Raw genomic sequence first — 20,200 nt, forward strand, 5'->3', positions numbered from 1 at the left:
ACGTGCGTCCTCGTTCCTCAATGATCTTGACCGTGGAGACGAAGGTCCATGGATTTTTATAAGACTTTATAAGACTTCATTTGAGAAACTTGAAAATGAATTTATTGAATATTGTGGATCATCACCCCCCCCCCCCCGTTGTACTGTGTATTGTTTTGTAATGTCCTGTGAGTTTTGTTATCTTGTGATGTATGTATATGAGGTTTTTGATTGTTTTGTTTGTTATGTTTTGTGTTTAAGAAAATTTAAAAAATTTAAAAAATATTATGAAACGAACAAAAAAAAAAATTACTTCCATACTCAACATGATTACTAATTTCCGTATTAAACACCTTTTTATTCATAACGAAATTAAAATTTGATTCACTAGTAAGCAGTTGTATTCAATATAAAACTGTATTATATTCACAATTAAACACTTTCGTATTCACTATAAAAAAAAACTATTTTATTCACTTTTAGATATGGGGTCACCCAATCAGAACAAAAACAAAAGTGTTTGTCGGTGAAAATCGATCTGATATCCGGCCGCGGGCACCTAGGCCCTCTTCATACTTCGATGTTATTATCTTGCGTCCTTTGTGAGATGTAGTATTTATTTGTTATTTAGTAGTAACAACTAGAATGATAGTATTTCTTAGTTCGTCAGTACATTATTAAATAGACTAGAACAGATATCCTGATTCCCATCGGCGATGAGAGGACCACCCTCCTCCAAACATCGGTCAGCTCATCGCTAACAGCTTCACTGAAAGGTAGAGCTTTCCTCAGATATCCCAACGGTTATCGCGGCTCGACGTCATTACATCCGAATAAGATAAGTCTTTATGAATGCCAGACGGGAAACTTGGGAAGGACCAGCCTTCATACGTCCCGCACCCCCGTCTCCCTACAGACAGGGTGCTGTTTTGGTTCTGGTGGGGACTGATTGACGACTTCGTCCTCAAACTTATCCTCCACCCTGCCTAAACAAATCCTCACTTACTCAAACAAAGAACAAACATTCGTCAACCAGAGTTCATATAAAGCAAAGGTGGCAGTGAGAATAAAATATTCATTAATGCATTTTTATCAGGGTCCTCAAGGCCCTCAGAGAGCTTTGCACAGTAGGTGTTTGTGCGTGTGCGTGGCTGCGCGTAAGTGTTTGTGTGTGTGTGTGTGTGTGTGTGTGTGGGGGGGGGGGTCCTTCACTACATACTAACAGTGTGTAGCCCCCCACCTGTAGCTCCCTACACACTTGTTAGCAGTAGCGTGCGTAAATTTCAGTGGGGACCCTAACAACTACTGGTGTATGACCACACCCACACTTCTTTTATTTTTTATATATATATGTACATATTCTATACATTTATAATATTGTATTATATATATATATATATAGATGTATATAGATATATATTTGCTTTACATCACTCACACCCGTGTTCCATAAATCCCCTTGTCCTATGTGCACACACTTGCTCGAAAAAGTAGACATGGGAAACAGAAAACTGTGTTTCTCTTTGAACAACAACCATTTTTTCTTTTCTTATCATGCTCGGTAAAAGTTCTGTTGTAAGTTTTCCCCTTAGCCTTCGTATGTTGGATAAAGTTTATTTCCGGTCTGTCTTGTCCAAGTTGTTTAATGGCAACCTTCTCTTCTAAATTTAATCTCTTCCAATTTATTTATTTTAACAAAAACTCAACACTGTTGATCACAGGTGCATCACCACTCGCAATACCTGCATCTGATATAGAAACGACAAAAGATTCCGGCGGAATAATTCGAGATAAAACAACAACAGTTCTAGACCATGGGGCAGACTACTTTACAACCATATAGGCGTCTTTTAGCGCGGATGGCCATTCTTATTGCAGCCTGCAGGGTTATTTGATAAACATACGGAGGAACGCGGTCGCTGAGCAGCCCTGCCCCACATTGCATGTTATACTCAACTAGAATCGCCACCATATTCCAAAATTTTATGTCAACAGACCAAAAATAGTCAGAAAGCCTACAGAAACTATAGATAGTTAATGTGACAATCACATTATTAAAAATAGACTAGCAATGATTTACTGAGGAGCTATTTTTTTGGGAGCATGGTTTTCCAAGTAGTTCGCTGCCCCAGCCCCACCTCATATCCGGCACGCGCCTGCTTGTTTACGCATCGCCCAGACAGAAGCTCTAGTTGCTTCTCGTTGGGAGCAATCGAAGATCATCATGCCTTGTCAGATAAAGGATGACTATTGACTGGATCAGACGTTAATGGCTGGAAGTGCTGTTCTGCTGGGCTTATCTTTATGGTTAAATACATAGAGTTGTCATACATTCCTGAAGGAACGTGTGATGAGGCAGCACACTGGTTCCCAGAAGGAAAACTGAATGAAAACCCAAAGCCCTATGAGGGGAACAGCATGAAAAAAAATCAATAATCCATTTGTATGGTACGCCGTTACGTACGACCTGCTCTAGCGAGAACGTGACGTAATTTCCTGTCTTGCAGCACTTATAGCATTCCCGTTTCTCTTTGTCTAGTCATTGTTATTGTTAGCTACATTAGCCTCTTTAGTAAACAAAATTTTCTTGAAAACAAACAAACAACACAACTTTACTTTGTATTGCACGCACAGCAAGAACGCACATGCATAAATTGGTGACCGGAATAAAGTAGCAATGTAATCAAGTCTGTAAGAAAATTTAAAATCGACATTAAACTGACCAACGTGGTACAAATACAAAGAAAATACATTTCTTTACGGACACAGCCATTTTTGTTGTCGAGTCGTACGGCCGGCGTCACTGAACTCGCTCTTCTTCAGAATAGCGAGTGGGACCGAACAAAAGGGGGCGTTCCTCCGTGAAATGACGCAAGAAAGCTGGGAGATTTACAATTTACGACTAGCACGTACCGGCGTATTATAAAAATGGATTACACCATTAGCCTTGTAGGGGTTAGCATGTCGGATTGGGGCTTGTAAGGAGTTAGCATATCAAACTGAGACTTGTGTGGGCTAGCATGTCATAATGGGGCTCGTAAGGGACAACCCTTTTAGTAAGCACCCTGGTCACTAGCACTGCTGTTTGCTAGCACCCTGTTGGCAAGCACCATGTTGGCTAGGATCCTGGTTGCTAGCACCCTGTTGGTTAGCATCCTGGTCATTAGAACCCTCCTATTCGCTAGCAGCCTGTTGGCTAGCATGTTGGATGGCAGCATGCTGTTGATTATTGGACATGAAAACCAGGACACATTATTCAGTAAAGCTTGATTTATTACAGGATCAAAGCACACAGTGATAGATTATATAACATCCAGAAGTTCAAAACTCGATAGAGCTTTTAAACATTTTTTTCATTCTGGCTTAATTTTTTCATTGGAGTACAGGATCTGAAGCCAGATATAGGAAGAGGACAAAGGTCAGGATTTATGCATGGTTGTCTAGAGCCAAGGTTTCCGGGCTGGTTAGCATGTCAGCGTGCTCGCTAACATGTTAGCGTGCTAGCTAACAGCTGCCAGGTGATGTAGCGCAGATAAATCTCATATTGCTGCTACAGCTCGCTTTGGCCCAGCCACCTGAACAAAACAAAGCAGAACAACTTTAACTATCATGGACATTGATTAGGCAGACAGTCAGATACTCAAACAGGTAGTCATTCAGATAGAAAGATAGTCACTAAGACAGACCCTCAGACTCTCAGACACTCAGTCAGACAGCAAGCAGAAAGACAGTCATACAGCCAGACACTCAGCCAGACAGTCAGACTCTCAGACAGACAGCAAGCAGACAGACAGACAGGCTTACCTGTTCTGAGGCAGGTGCAGGCGCTGCTGGTGCTGGAGGACGTGCTGATCCAGTCTTCGTAGTACAATCCAGTTCCATCAATCCACCTCCAGCGGGTCTGTAACCAGCACAACCATTCCATCCCATCATGTACCAGTGTGCTACAGGGTAGCATATGCCATAATATGGATCACATGGGTGTGATTGTAATTAAATAAATAAAATACAGTTAGTCTAAAACGGTCCGTTGCATGCGCTTGGACCTGATGGTGTACCTGTACAGTGGAGCTGAAGGGGGCGTGGGTGGTGTACTAGAGCTCTTGGGGGGTTGGGTGGTGTACCTGTACAGTGGAGCTGAAGGGGGCGTGGGTGGTGTACTAGAGCTCTAGGGGGGTTGGGTGGTGTACCTGTACAGTAGAGCTGTAGGGCTGGTGGGGGGTGTACCTGTACAGTAGAGCTGTAGGGCTGGTGGGGGGTGTACCTGTACAGTAGAGCTGTATGGGTGGTGGGTGGTGTATTAGAGCTGAAGGGGTGGTGGGTGGTGTACCTGTACATAGTAGGCTCCTATCCACACGTCAGACAGGCTCCCCAGCGTGGCCAGCTGCTTGAGGAAGCGGTTCTCTGCAGGGCTGTGGATGGAGGCCAGGTTTGCGCCCATGGTCTTGCAGTGATCCTGACATAGTGATGGTTACAAGTTAGTTTGTGCTAGTTACCGCTAGTAACGATAGTTACACGGTGGTGACAAGCTAGGGACACTGGGGTCAACAGGTTTCAACAGGTTTCTCTTTAGGCTAAGAATGCACGTCTATTAATGCGTAAACACCCAACATGCTTGTTGTATTCACAGGTATTTGTATTTCAGTGCATTTGCAGAACTCGCTTACGGCCCTGAAACCTTACAGGGTTACGGGGTTTCCATGGCAACTTTGATCAGATAAGGCTTAGTAAGGTGCCTAACTTGCGGGGGAAACGGGTTACCTAACCAGCCTCAGTGTTTAGAGGGCAGTTAGGAAGCACACACTGTAACTGTGTGTGTGTATGTGTGTGTGTTTATGTTTGTGTATGTGTGTGTGTGTGTATGTGTGTGTGTGTGTGTGTGTACCTCTGCGCTGTTCCAGTCAATAGCGCTGTTGCTGATGGTGAAGCAGCGACCATCGTAGCTAAACCAACCGTCTGGACAGAAGACAGCTTGAGCTAGAGAGAGAGAGAGAGAGACAAAACGTTATGAGCTAGAAAGAGAGAGAGAGAGAGAGAGAGAGAGAGAGAGAGGGAGAGAGAGAGAGAGAGAGAGAGAGAATACTTTACGAGCTAGAGAGACAGACAGACAGACCACAGGTACCTTCTGGGTTCTCAGACTGTGGATCTTGCAGCTCGTTTGTGTGTTCTACCAGAGGCTCTGGAGATAAGTAGACATTAAGTACAGCGTATATATCATATACACACACAAACCTATATTTATATATATATATATTTATATATACATACATATATAATTACATATATACATACACACACATATACATATGTATATGTATATATACATATGCATGTATATGTATATATACATATGTATATGTATATACTGTAAACATATGGATATATAGCTTATGACAGTAGTATTATATGAGCCGGTCACCTCCTACTTCCTTCATGGCTTTCTCAGAAGGTGCTGCCGCCATCACTACCTCCTTCAAGACCCCCTCCTTCTGTTTCAGCTCCTCCTCTATCCGTCTCAACGCCAAATCGGCTTCCTCCGCTTTAGGAACGACAGCTGTGGAAGATATAGCGAAAGTCACTGAACCACGAGACAACGTGGACATGAATCCTTCATCATCATGTTTCACGGTAGGAACCAGGAAAGACGGAGTGATGGAACAAAGCTCACCTGCCAGGACAGGTACAGCTTCACTTTTTACCACGGAAACTCCTTGCTCCCCGCCCTTGACAGCTGGAGCTGCAGATCATAGAAAAATATAGGGGGGATCATTCTCTCTCTCTCTATGCATATATATACATATATGTATGTCTCTCTCGCTCTCTCATCAGGATGACCTCTGACCTGCAGTTGCAATGCAGAGCACCGCAAACAGAAACCACATTGTTGCCATGGTGATGAAGGAATAAGTCTGCTGTCTTGAGATACCTGAGAGAGAGAGAGAGAGAGAGAGAGAGAGAGAGAGAGAGAGAGAGAGAGAGAGAGAAAGAGAGAGTAAAATAGATCTGTTACAACACAAAACAAGTATCATAAAAAATGTAATGTCAGACATCTGAGAATATCTTATTGAAAGTTTGGAATGAAAAGGAAGACAAACCGGTAGGTGTGATCTGTCTTCAGGTGTGTTCAGCTGTAGTGCAGATAGCAGTCCTTATATACCCATACACACGCACACACCTCATAGTCCGAAGACCAGGAGACGTAGGAAGGTAGGAGGACTCTCTCTCGAGGGAGTGGGATGAAGGAAGAAGGAACCGATTTTTCCCGTCTGGGATTATAAAGTATGACATTTTCTTATCTCCTAAAGAACACTTTAAGGGTTAATCATCCTCATCTTAATTAGCCTCATTAACTCAAATTAGGTATCAGATTACAGATGGTTCAATCAGGAAGGGTTCAGTGTGGTCAGTGTGTCTGGGGGAAAGCAAACGCCTCATCCAGGAAGCAAACGCCTCATCCAGGAAGCAAACGCCTCATCCAATTAACCAGAACAGCACTACTCAGTAGGCAGTAAAACCATCTGCTGTTCTTCCCTACAGGACTATACTGGTTTACAGTAATGGTTAAACTGGTCTACAGTAATGACCGAACTGGTTTAGTTATGACTACACTGGTTTACAGTAATGAATTAACTGGTTTAGTAATGACTACACTGGTTTACAATAATCAGTACACTGGTCTAAAGTAATGACTTCACTGGTGCAGTTATAACTGCACTGGTTTACAGTTATCGTACACTGGTCTTCAGTAACGACTACACTGGTTCACAGTAATGTATACACTGATTCACAAAAATGTGTTTATAATAATGTTGAGATTGCTAAAATGTTGGTGTAACAGGTTCGTGCAATGAGAGCAGACGGGGTTGTCGTTCTCTCCGCAGGAGATCGGTTTATTTGCGTCAAAACGGAACAGAAATATTCAAAATGCAACAAAAAGGGTCCATTCAGAGCCGTCTCGCGGTGGATCGGGGTAAGTTTCACTCGCTCAGGACCTCCGTGGTCCGTTCGCTCCTGGGTTTGGTCTCCCTTCACTATAACAGAAAGCAGGCACATAAGTACACCCTCCCTGATTGACCTGAGTGCAGACACCTGCTCACCACCAGGTTCAATCCCCCCGGCCAATCCCGTGCGCTCCCAACCTGTCCATACTCCCCCTGCAGGCCAGACGTCGCACGTCCCCCCACAGTTGGATTATTTATTATTATAATCCAGGTTCAACCTTTTAGGATTTTTAGAGCGGGAATCTATCTAGCAAACTGCTTATTACATCAAGTGTTTAATTTACACTTTAAGGTACAGGTGGTGATGTGTTTATTGTATAACATTTCAAATACTAACGGTTTTAATTAAGACTATCAGTTTATGATATTAAGCAATGAAATAAAATAAAACGCCTCCGAGTCGGATTTGTTCCAGCGACCTAAAGATCCCTGCCATAATCGGTGTAGATACACCACACCATCCTCCGATCTACCAAGTGAGCAAAAAAGATGACGTCAGTCGAAGACTGAGCGGTTTTATAATTAATCAGCGAATGTTTTTCATATACATGACTGTTAAACATTATAACGGTCACACCGTTATAATGACACTAGATGGCACTAGAACGGACTAGAACGGTGTTTACAAAGCACAACAGGAAACAGAAGAGGAAGAAAAAGGAGGCTGAATAATGGCGGAATAACATCCCTTCTTACAAAAACCATAATTTAAGCTTTTAAAATCATCACATTTTATTAAACTACGCGCAGTTTGCCTACAATGGGCAGCAAGTCGAGCGACTCGTTCCACGTCCAGTTGGCGTCTATAGTAGAAGTGCTGGCCAACACGGCCGTGGCTGAGATCTGCAAACTTGTAGACGATGGCTATGCGATGCTGCATCTTGAAATCTCACAGAGCCAGAGAGAGATCGACAACCTTCGACGCAAACTGCTGTTGGCCAAACTCCAGAGTTCCCGACGGAACCACGTGGTGGACCGACCCGGCGCGCTGCGACGCGCGTCTCCTCGCGTGTCCGTCAGGTCGAGAAATTTCAACCTCGTCGAGTATTTCAGCGCAAAAGGCAAACAGCAGCGGTCAGTGACGGAAGACGTGGCAGATGATCCAATCATTATTAAGGTGGAAGGCAGAGCGCAGGGTGAGTGGGCATTACCTGACTATTTGCGGGCAACGTAGGCTACTGTTGTCAATCAGGACCTTGACATGAACATTGACAGGGCCCTTGTTAGGATGTGAAACCAGTTTACGGTGCCAACTGATTTCCGATCCATCTTGTACCCGTGAATGTTGCTGATGCGATTGTCTTTACTTGAGTGAACCAGATGTAGTGTCGGAACCGGTCGTTATCCATTTGAGGGATCAACATACAGGCTACTCAATCGCATTGACATGGCCAATAATGCCTAATAGACGGGTAACGGTCAACTGAAGAACTGACAGGCGAGCAAATCCAACCGTAATCTTTGCCCAGATCAACAGTTATTGACTTATTGTTGTTGTGCGTTGATTTGAAAAACTGAAGATAAATGGCCTACTGGTGATAAATGTAGATGAAAACAAAGGGAAGAGAATAACAAATACATACAAAGCTGTAGATAAATACAAATGAAAGACAACACAAGACTGTTATGAATGATGTGTCATGACAATCAGGGAACAGAGGTTAAATTTAACCTTTATCTGAATTCTATGAGGAATGTCAGTCTCCCGTAAATGGGGACAGACCTTCCTTATATGATAATGTTCTTGTATCTTTATTGGTGACCTGTTTTGTCTGTCTGTTTATCATACCACAAAACTTCCTTATCAAAGACACTTTGATACTTTGATATATAAAACAAAAAAAGTTTCTATCCACTTCTCTTCTTACAGCCATGGTTTTCCCCAGGGCTGGTAGGTCCAGGGTTTTCCCCAGGGCTGGTAGGTCTATGGTTTTCCCCAGGGTTGGTAGGTCCATGGTTTTCCCCAGGGCTGGTAGGTCCATGGTTTTCCCCAGGGCTGGTAGGTCCATGGTTTTCCCCAGGGTGGGTAGGTCCATGGTTTTCCCCAGGGTGGGTAGGTCCATGGTTTTCTCCAGGGTTGGTAGGTCCATGGTTTTCCCCAGGGCTGGTAGGTCCATGGTTTTCCCCAGGGCTGGTAGGTCCATGGTTTTCCCCAGGGTTGGTAGGTCCATGGTTTTCCCCAGGGCTGGTAGGTCCATGGTTTTCCCCAGGGTTGGTAGGTCCATGGTTTTCCCCAGGGCTGGTAGGTCCATGGTTTTCCCCAGGGCTGGTAGGTCCATGGTTTTCTCAGGTCCATGTCCGAGCGTAGCCCTCAACATGGCTCCATGTGTTTGTCTCCGTAGACGCTGTCGGACCCTCTACACACACGCCAGCGCCCTCTGCCTCGGCACTCCCGGGACCCACAAGTGTATCCCCCCCGGTCGCTGCGGGCAACCAGACCCCAGACCGGACCCACTCCTCCCGGGACCAGGCCTGCTACTGGGAGAGCTACCCGGCCCCTCCAGTGTCCCTTGGCGACAGCACGGTCAACCCGGCGACGGGTGGAGACGGTGGGGACTGGGCGGGGGCCGCCCTGGGGGAGCTGGGCGATGAAGTGTCTGGCCTCGAGGTGGGGGGGCGCTGGGGGGCGGAGCCTGTTCCAGTCAAAGAGGAGGTGGAGGCCAGGGAGTCGTGGCTCACTGGGGAGGGGCTCAGGGGAGAGGAGGAGGAAGAGGAGAGGGGTGGAGGAGGAGAGGGGGAGGTGGATGCTGCAGGAGCCAATGGGAGCGCTCTGTTTAGGACGTTTGACTTGGAGGGCGGAGGAAGATCAAAGTTCTCCTCAGGGAACTTCAAAACATTCATGGGACGCTCCTCCTCACCCTCGTCGTTAGCAAACCGTGCATCGCACATCCATCAGCTCCTCCCCTCTTCCTCCTCCTCCTTCCCCGGCCGGGGCCCAGGGGGAGAGCCACTGTTCCGCTGCGACGTCTGCGGGAAGTCCTTCACCAAGTTCCCGTCCCTGCGGAGGCACGAGCGCGTCCACACGGGGGAGAAGCCCTTCTCCTGCCGGCACTGCGCCAAGCGCTTCTCCCACAGCCACCAGCTGAAGAACCACGAGCGCACCCACACCGGAGAGAAGCCCTTCCGTTGCAACGTCTGCGGCCGCTGCTTCGCCCAGTCCAACCACATGAAGAGGCACCTGCGCACGCACGCCGCACCCAATGGGATCCAAACCGCCGACCCTCTGGGCCGGTAGCCGGGACGCCGTGTTCGTCTCTGATGAACATTTGACAAGGAGAGTGTTTCGCCCCCGTCCTAGTGTGACCGGTTGATTCTGCGTTGTGTTTTTTTAAATGAAAGACGTTACCCGCGATCTCTGTCCGGACTCGGGAACTCCGACGTCCATTTATTGGTTGCTCTCAATAATAAACATGAAAAAACAGCTTCCTCTTAGAAGTGTCCTTGACAGAACTCCAACTCCTCTCTTCCAAAGGGAACCAGAACAAAGGGACATACATACAATATTATAACAAAATGATTGAAATCAAAGAAATAAAAGACATACCTGAAGATAAACATGAAAAAACAGCTTCCTCTTAGAAGTGTCCTTGACAGAACTCCAACTCCTCTACGAAGCACACAGAGGGGGAGGGGAACTAGCATGACTACACGAAGGTCAGGTGTATGCTAGCTCACCGCAACAAAATACAAAGTTCCCCAAAACACTGAAATCTGCATGGATATTTAAACCAGACTTCAATTGAACAATGTATAATCAAAATAACTAATATAAAGAATGATAAACTATAAGATGGTCAACAATTTGATCATAAAATAAATGTACACACCTCTTCCCAAGGGAACCAGAACAAAGGGAAGAGGGCAAGGGGGCACGGGAAACTTATGGGGTTCTCAGGAATGTGGGCGGGAGCACAGAAGGAGGAGGAGCCAAATCAAAGCACAAAATCAAATAGAAAGGGGCACATAAGGGGGCATAGAAAGCTACACTTCAGGTAATAAAACAAAACTGTAAGGCAATTTTGTGTAATTATAAAGTAAGAGATATGACACCCTGTTACACTAGCATCCAGGTGGAAAGTGGGAACGTTCTGTGAACTCCCGATCTCCAGGGCTCTGCTTGTGGGTGAAGTGGGAAGTGGGTATATTTTTTTATGTGTCATTAAAGTCAAAACTGTATTAAAATCACTTGGGTGAATTGTGTCAACATTGTGTGATTTATTAAGAGAGGTTTACATCTGAAGTTAAAGTTGCTGTAGGTAAGATTTGAGAGTTGTAAAGCGAGAGAGAGGAAGATGAGGTTTGGAAACTGAACAACCACAACATCTCCTCCCTCCCTATGATTCTGCTCGTGTTGCGTTCACACACCTCAACGTTGTGCGGTGCGTGATTGACAGAGAAGATGGATTCCCCGGACCAATCAGAGTTTAAATCTCGATTCTGTCTTGCAGAGGCCGGTGCAGTCAGGGAGAAACAGATATTATCAAAGCATTTCGCTGCCTAACAGCTGATTGGTGGCTGTGGCATTTCTAACAAATTGTATGAAAATAATATATATAAATATCTGACCTACAGCACTTATAACGAGACTATATTGTGGTGTGAAATGTTTTGGGATGAATTTATAATATACATATTACTGACAGGTTACTAATAAAATCAATACTCTTAATGATTTGGTTTATTGATTGTTCCACATTATGAGTTTTTTTCTCCATTTGCCAACATATTTAACTGATATTTAACTACATGTATCCATGTAGTACCATTTTAATTTATGTCTGCTTTCTGTGAAATATTGCCAAAATTGCTAATTACATAGCACATATTTATTTATATATTACTGAGGACCAGTGTACTGATTAGTGTAAACCAGTGTAGTCATAACTAAACCAGTGAAGCCATTACTGGAAACCAGTGGTGTTATAACTAAACCAATGAAGTTATTACTGTAGAGCAGTGTAACCATTACTGGAAACCAGTGTAGTCATAACTAAACCAGTGTGGTCATTACTTTAGACCAGTGTAGTCATAACAAAACCAGCGAAGTCATTACAGGTAACTAATGAAGTCATAACTAAACCAGTGTGGTCATTACTGTAGACCAGTGTAACCATTACTGTAAACCAGTGGAGTCATAACTCAACCAGTGAAGTCATAACTAAACAAGTTTGGTAATTACTGTAGACCAGTGTAACCATTACTGTAAATCAGTGTTGTCAGAACTAAACCAGTGTGGTCATTACTGTAAACCAGTAAGGAAGGACAGCAGATGGTTTTACTGCCTACTGACGAGTGCTGTTCTGGTTTACTGGACGAGGCGTTTGCTTCCAGGGTGAAAGGTCAACGATAACTACTAAGCATTCCTGGGAACCAGGCGTGGGCAAGACAGGTGAGTGGTGTGATGTGTGTGTATATAAGGAGACTGGCTCTCTGCAACACACCTGTGTACACCTGGGGACAGATCACACCTGTATCCACCTGAGGAAAGATCACACCTACGGTTTGTCTTCCTTTCATTCCAGACATTGTCAGATGTGTGACATTTAGTTCTTTCTCCTGGTTTTGTGTTCTAACAATCTTTTTTACTCTCCGTCTCTATCTCTCAGACAATTGGCTTCATTCATCAACATGGCTACATTGTGGTTCCTGTTTGCAATGCTCTGCATTACAACTGCAGGTCAGAGGTCGTCCTGACACATAATGCTGCATATATATGTGTGTGTGTGTGTGTGTGTGTGTGTGTGTGTGTGTGTGTGTGTGTGTGTGTGTGTGTGTGTGTGTGTGTGTGTGTGTGTGTGTCAGGGATGGAAATTAACACCCGCCACACGCCATTTGCGGGTGGATTTGTATGGTGGCGGGTGGATTGTGTCACTTCACCCGCCACTGTGTCGGGTAATACTTTCCAGTCAGGTCCGTTCAAATTTGCATATTTAATACATTCGTCATACGGCGCTGCACAGTTCCACAACCATTACTGTCAACATCCGGCCCCCTTCTTCTTCTACGCCTCTTTTGCTGAACTGCGACTGTCAACATCCGGGATAATATACCGGTAACCATAGAGATAATATGCCGGTATCAACATTCGGTATATTTTTAATAAGAGATGGCGAACATCGGACAGTGGGCAACACCGTGACTGGCTGGTGTTTGACGGGACGAGCCAGACAATGTTCTGTGCTCTCTGTCGTAAACATGCTTCGGATGGCCACAGGTCCAATAGTTTTGTGAGTGGGACACAAAACCTAAAATTGGAAACCGTGAAGGACCACGAGTCCTCAAAAAGTCACCTTCACATTTTGAAAATTGCCAACGGAAAATCAGCGCCCGAAACCACGACAGCGATGAGGCCGCTCGTTAGCCTCAAAACAGCCCAGCTTGATAGAAGATAGCAATTTCCAAAAAGGGTAGGCCATTTCAAGACTTCAAATGGCACCGCACGTAAGTGAATTTTTTATTTTCTATTAGGCCTAATGCAATAGTTTGTTGCTGTCGAAAAACATGTTGGGTAACCTTAGAGATCTGCTCACTTGTTTGGCAAACAGCTGCTTTCGGTCAGTCTGGTCAAAACAGATGTCAAGTGTGTGTGCTAAGACGTAGGGCTATCCCGAATACCATTTTACAGGCTTCGAATACTCGTTGGATATTCCGAGCGAGTATTCCAATACTCGTTCAAAAACAACATTAATAATTGAACAGTAAAAAAAGTCGGAGTTCCTTACTTTGCTGTTGTTCCGTTCCAAATCAGCTGTCATCTGTGCCATCGTAGCCCTTACATGAGCTTATCAATTCATCCCGTAACGTGCATATAAATCCATACAAAGATCCAATGTTTAGTCGTTTGTGTCCATATTAAATCCATCATTGACCGGGTATTCCTTTGACAAAAGCCAGTCTATGAATGCGCAATAGCAGGGCTGCATAGCGAACGAACACAAACAGATACGCTAACGAGTTCCTATATATATATATATATAGTTTAATGTATTCTGACGTTTTTCAATGTGTCTTGCACTTATTAAGTCATTGTTTCTTGTTCTTGTTTCTTCATGGTCTGTTCAAATGTTTAATTTCGAATGCATAGGCAGAGTATGAGTCTTCCTATACCGAGAGGATACATCTGTTGCATTATAGGGGCAGATTTCATTATACATCTGGTTGAATTGAAGAAATTCAAAGGCCAGTGCACTGAAAAAACAAATGTTCCTATTGATTTATGATGGTGTAGCCATGTTGTTTTAATGTTAATATGTCAATTTGTTTTTTATTGAAAATACTTTGTATAGATGAATTATCCCCAAACTTGTCATCGTAACACCTTTGAAATAAACATGACTTAATATGACAGATACCTGTGTATTGTTTATCATATGCGGTAAGAGTGTAACATTTTCAACTCAGTTCCTTGGTAGCACCTACTTAAAGTAAAAATCACTTCTGCTGGAAAAAATGATGTGTATGAAAAACAGTTTTCTTATATATTGTTACTATTATATTGTTTAAAATGTCCGCATATATTAAAAATATATATAGCGTATAAAAAGTGGCTGGTAAAAAAAAAAGTTAATTTCCATCTCTGGTGTGTATATAACATATTGTTAATGTCTACTTTTCTCCAGAGCCTCTAGTAGAACACACAAAGGAGCTGGCAGATCTACAGTCTGGAAACCAAGAAGGTACCTGTCTGTCTGCGTGTGTGTCTCTCCCTCTACCATGTTAATTGTCTCTCTCTCCCTTTCTAGCTCGTAACATTCTCTCTCTCTCTCTCTCTCTCTCTCTCTCTCTCTCTCTCTCTCTCTCTCTCTCTCTCTCTCTCTCTCTCTCTCTCTCTCTCTCTCTCTCTCTCTCTCTCTCTCTCTCTCTCTCTCTCTCTCTCTCTCTCTCTCTCTCTCTCTCTCTCTCTCTCTAGCGAGCTCGGTCTCCTGTCCAGATGGTTGGTTTAAACACGGCTCACGCTGCTTCTTCTACATTAACGACCCCCTGGGCTGGAACGACGCAGCGGTAAACACTCGCTTTCGGCTGCTAACGTGTAACTAACTCGTAGCTAACGTGTAACCATCCGAAAAAACGTCACGAATAGCAGTTACTATCGAGCGTCAACTGTCAGTAACTGATAACTACTCGTTAACTATTGGAACTATTTTGGAACTAATGGAACCAACGTGTAGTCGACAAACTATTGTGTTACTATCGGTAACTGTTCATAGCTATTGTGAAACTATCGTAACTAGTGTTTAACTATTGCTAACTAGCGTGTTATCTCAGGATCACTGCAAGAAGATTGGTGCAGACCTGGCCTCCATCCACAACCCCGAAGAGAACAACTTCCTGCAGCTACTGGTCCAGGTGGGGGGCAACAACGAAGTGTGGATAGGAGCCTACTACCTGCAGGTACAACACCCACCCCTATCCACCCACCAGCTCTCAGCTCACTGGTCACAGTTCATACCCCACTTACCCCTTCAGATCACTGGTCACAGTTCATACCCCACTTACCCCTTCAGATCACTGGTCACAGTTCATACCCCACTTACCCCTTCAGCTCACTGGTCACAGTTCATACCCCACTTACCCCTTCAGCTCACTGGTCACAGTTCATACCCCACTTACCCCTTTAGATCACTGGTCACAGTTCATACCCCACTTACCCCTTCAGATCACTGGTCACAGTTCATACCCCACTTACCCCTTCAGCTCACTGGTCACAGTTCATACCCCACTTACCCCTTCAGCTCACTGGTCACAGTTCATACCCCGACACGGTTCACCAGCCTTTGATGCACACCATGATTTGATTTGCTTAATGCACATCTTGATAACCCTTAATAAAACCATTAGTACATGATGCTTTATGCATTGCGCACCTTGATAACCCATAATAATACCATTAGCATTTTCCATCTGTTCTTGCTGCTGTACTGTGATGTCCTTCCTGGATCTATAGAGAACCGTTTGATCTCATCTGATCCTGACAGACTCAATGGAGATGGATCGATGGTGATGGGTTGTACTTCAGCGACTGGATCGGCATGTCTTTAGCCTCCAGCAACCCCTGTGCCTACCTACGCAAGAACAGTAAGTCTGCCAGTCTGGGCCTACCCAGTAGCACCAGTAAGTCTGTTTGCGGTTCTGTCTGCCAGTCTGGGCCTACCCAGCAGCACCAGTAAGTCTGTCTGTGGTTCTGTCTGCCAGTCTGTAATTTGTTTCCATGTTATCTGAAGTTGTTCTGTTTTGTTTTCAGACGGTTGGGCCAACTCTGGCTGTAGCACCAATCGGAGATTCATCTGCAGTACCAAATCTGGCAATTGCTAGCTATCTGGCCAACATGTCCAAAACTTGCTGAGGGGTATCCCTATTTGGGTTCAAGGCTTTGGATCTTTTTCCTTTTGTACTTGCATGTTTGTTATGGACTTCAATAAAAATAATAAGTTTATAATTATACGTTTATTTTATAAAGCAAATTTCTCACACTCAAGGTCGCTTTACAGTCTCATGAGCACACACAGAACAAGACAGCAACACAACACAAAAAAAATAAAAATAAATATATATACACACTACTATGTGGTGGTAGAAGAGACAAAGTGTTCTTGGAACAGAAAGGTCTTGAGATGAGCTTTAAAATAAATCCTAACTGGGTTTCTTTGTTAGCATGCCAAGATGCTAATGATGCACATGATATATAATGTATCACAACTAATAACAAGGGACGATATCAACATGTGTGTGTACTTAATGATGATGCATCAAAATAGGGAACAAGATTTCTGATATGAAGGACGGACATTTGTAGTTTGCTAGTTTGTCAACAAAATATCCAAGGGTATTATTTCTAAAATAAAATGGGGGACATATCGCAATTCGTAACGGACAGACGTCCCGCTATGTCACTTTATGTACAGACCTCGCGCCTCACCTCTACAGACAGACGTCCCGCTACTAGGGCTAGGTAAAAAAATAGGTAAAAGGTAAAAGCACAAAATCGAATCGATTTAGGGAATTAGCCGCGACACCCAGCCCTGCCCGCTACGTGGACGCGGCGCTGCAGAGAGCCTGGTGTCGGCCCAGGTTCCCCCGGCTGGAGTAGCGTCGGCCACACTGCGTGCAGGCGTAGGGCTCCCCCACGTGGATGCTCATGTGCGGCTTGAGGCTGCTGGACCGCAGGAAGTGTTTCCCGCACACGCTGCAGCTGAACGGCCTCACGATGCGCTGGCTGCTGCTGGGGCTGTGGCTCAGCCGCTGGTGCACCGTCAGGCCTTTGGAGGTGGAGAAGTCCTTCCTGCACATTGGACAGCTGAAGATCCACGGGTGGGCGGGATCTCGACCTTTCCCCTCTGATAGAGAGGTCCGGTGGGTCCGCTTCATGGAGGAGGAGGAGGAGGGGTTCTTGCTCTGGAGGGAGAGCGGAGAGGAGCCAATGCCGTCCTTTGCTCCTCCCGTTTGGCGGGGGGTGAGGAGGCGGGAGGAGAGGCGTCGGGGAGTACCCATTTCGATGGACCTGCTTCCATTTGATATGCTGTCTCCCCTAGCAACATCACAGCCAGGAGCTGGCCTTGAGACCCCACCCAGCACGGAGTCTGCTCCCCCTCTCGGCGACGGACCACCGACAGGAGCGCTGCCAGGCCAGGCCTGCTCCTCCTGCTGGTCTCCTCCAGACATGAAGACCAGAGGAGCACACCACTCCTCCTCCTTAGGGGAGGGTTGCTCGTCTGCAACTAGAGACAGAGAGACAGATGAGAGGTACTGCTCTAGTCTCGTCTGGTACTGGTCTGGTTAGAGGTACTGCTCTAGTCTAGTGTGGTACTGGTCTGGGTAGAGGTACTGCTCTAGTCTCGTCTGGTACTGGTCTGGTTAGAGGTACTGCCCTAGTCTCGTCTGGTACTGGTCTGGTTAGAGGTACTGCCCTAGTCTAGTGTGGTACTGGTCTGGTTAGAGGTACTGCTCTAGTCTAGTGTGGTACTGGTCTGGTTAGAGGTACTGCTCTAGTCTAGTGTGGTACTGGTCTGGTTAGAGGTACTGCTCTAGTCTAGTCTGGTACTGGTCTGGTTAGAGGTACTGCTCTAGACTGGGAACAGGTCTGGTACGTACTGCCGCTAGCGGGGAGCTCCCGATGGCGTTCTCCCATGATGCACCCTGTCAGCTCCTCTTCCAGCTTGATCACCACCAAAGGCTTCTGAGAGAGTGAGAGTAAGAGTGAGAGTGAGAGTGAGCTATAGCACGATTCCACAAGCTACATCCTAAGATGGCCAAAGGGAGCAGTGGCATCCCTATCTGCAGCTTTTCCCTCAAGGATGTTTCCCTGCTTTAACACTGCAGTGTGCCCACTGTTTGGGGCTCACTACAGCGCTTCAACTTTTGTATGCTTGTCGTGTTGTGTGGCCTCTCTCTCTTTATTCTTAGTTTAAGAATAAACTAAGAATAAACTCTTAGTTTATTCTTAGTTTATTCTTAAACTGACAAAGTAACCCAGAATAAACTCTTAGTTTATTCTGGGTTACTTTGTCAATACAGTTCAAATAATTTTCCACCACATACTGTGCCTAATATAACAGCTCTAGAGCAGCAGGTATGTATATATATACTGTATCTAATATAACAGCTCTATAGAGCAGAAGGTACTGTACCTAATACTACAGCTCTGTAGAGCAGCAGATAGATAGATAAACTGTACCTCCTCCAGCAGGTCAGTTTCTCCATCCTGACCTCCAAGGAGAGGCTCAGCACTGTGACCTAGAGATAAAACAGACTCCCATGACATATACATTTAACAGTTCAAAATACTTATGATAAGTTTTAGCTCGAGCCCTTCCCCCAAAAAATATGTCTGAACGCACGGCCCACTTTGTACACACAGCTTTTTGCCGTGATATTACATATTATATTTTATTATATTATATTATATTATATTATATTATAATAGCTCGGGGAGTCCGCATAGGGACACCATCACTTTCTCCTCAGCGTTGCCGGTCAATCTGGACTTCAGGTCATGAACGCCGATGTCACGACAAAGCATTAAGCGAAATTCGAGGAAAAGTTCAAATATTTCCACTCGCGCGAATTGTTCGGGCGAGTAGAATTACTCGAAATCCGCGTAAATCAGGTTTTCAAGCCTGGCCATTGATCAATTCACTTCTATTCGCGTCTTTGCATTGACTTTGAATGGATTCGCGCTGCGCCTTCGTTATTGGTGTGAATTGTGAACGCACTACTTACTCATCCATCATTCAACAACAGTAACAACAGCAACTCATTCATCATACAACCGAAACATGTCATCAATCCTACTAACTCATCCATCGTTCAACAGAAACATGTCATGATGAACCTTAAACACTGTAACTCCATTGCGGAGGTGAGGGAACAGCAACACCACCTCTTTCTGAGCAGCTCCCAAACGGCGGGACGGGGGCTCCAACTTCCATCAGGCCTAGTTTGCTCTTCAGTTCCAGGTTCTCTCTCTGGGTCCGGGACACCTCCAGCCTCAGGTGGGTAAAACCATCGTCCACCAGCTTGCAGATCTCAAGAACGGCCGTATTAGCCAACACCTCCATAATAGAAAGCAACTGAGTGTGAAAATGCCCGCAGTTCTCCATCGCCTTGTTTTACTTTCCAATAAACAGGGCTCGGCTGCAACCTGGCTGTGACGCAACTATCTCGCAGACTGTTACTTCTTCTTGGGGTTAATAACGGCTTGAAACGCTTGAAACCTTGCAGCGCATACCGCAATCCACCATTGCTTAGCGGCCAAGCCTGGTATTGCAGCTGTTTTAGCGGGCTGTGGACGGGTCCCTCGATTTATGCAGTCCCAGAAGTAGATATCGCCGTTCCCTCCAATACAAGTGGGGAACAGGAATGTGTCTCCGCAAAAAAATTCAGGATATCAATCAAAGGCACATAATTATCTTTATACCATATACTAATAAAATGTAAGTTTTCTCTTTTCAAAACGCAACCTCGAGCGTTTTATTAGCCGTTTTATTTTTTTGCAGAAGGAGGGGTGGGCAGCTGAAAGGAGTCGTAGTGAAACAAATGTTGTTTCCGCCCGGCATCCGAGAGGGCTCAGTGCACGGCTCCGTTAAAGGTCCCATGGCAATGCACCAGATGTGGTGTGATTAGCCCTACAAGCCGTTTTGGAAATCTGCCCCTTGACATCACAGGTGGGCGTATCCACCTAGATGTGTGCTGGATAGATCAGTCTACCAGCCTACCCAGTGCAC

The 20,200-nt window shown here is 45.1% G+C and overlaps 3 protein-coding genes across 3 annotated transcripts; 2 read left to right on the forward strand and 1 right to left on the reverse strand.

Annotated features, from left to right (window-relative positions):
• Window positions 1-7,639: 7,639 nt before the first annotated feature.
• LOC307071380 (uncharacterized protein) lies at window positions 7,640-11,130 on the forward strand. The gene is made up of 2 exons (XM_079730362.1): window positions 7,640-8,116; window positions 9,323-11,130. Exons 1-2 carry the CDS (start codon window positions 7,741-7,743, stop codon window positions 10,213-10,215), a joined length of 1,269 nt encoding a protein of 422 aa, XP_079586488.1. The 5' UTR covers window positions 7,640-7,740; the 3' UTR covers window positions 10,216-11,130.
• Window positions 11,131-12,608: 1,478 nt separating this feature from the next.
• LOC307071504 (struthiocalcin-1-like) lies at window positions 12,609-16,292 on the forward strand (the record flags this gene model as incomplete). The annotated part of the gene is made up of 6 exons (XM_079730497.1): window positions 12,609-12,657; window positions 14,600-14,656; window positions 14,890-14,981; window positions 15,246-15,371; window positions 15,956-16,055; window positions 16,222-16,292. 6 exons carry the CDS (start codon window positions 12,609-12,611, stop codon window positions 16,290-16,292), a joined length of 495 nt encoding a protein of 164 aa, XP_079586623.1.
• Window positions 16,293-16,482: 190 nt separating this feature from the next.
• On the reverse strand, window positions 16,483-19,591 carry LOC307070340 (uncharacterized protein). The gene is made up of 4 exons (XM_079728773.1): window positions 19,357-19,591; window positions 18,652-18,710; window positions 18,069-18,153; window positions 16,483-17,695 (listed from the first exon to the last, which is right to left on the reverse strand). The coding sequence occupies exons 1-4, from the start codon at window positions 19,574-19,576 to the stop codon at window positions 17,007-17,009; spliced, it is 1,053 nt and encodes a 350-aa protein (XP_079584899.1). The 5' UTR covers window positions 19,577-19,591; the 3' UTR covers window positions 16,483-17,006.
• Between the last annotated feature and the right edge of the window lie 609 nt (window positions 19,592-20,200).

The sequence above is a fragment of the Pollachius pollachius genome (assembly GCF_949987615.1).
Source record: "Pollachius pollachius genome assembly, chromosome: 2".
Lineage (NCBI taxonomy): Eukaryota > Metazoa > Chordata > Actinopteri > Gadiformes > Gadidae > Pollachius > Pollachius pollachius.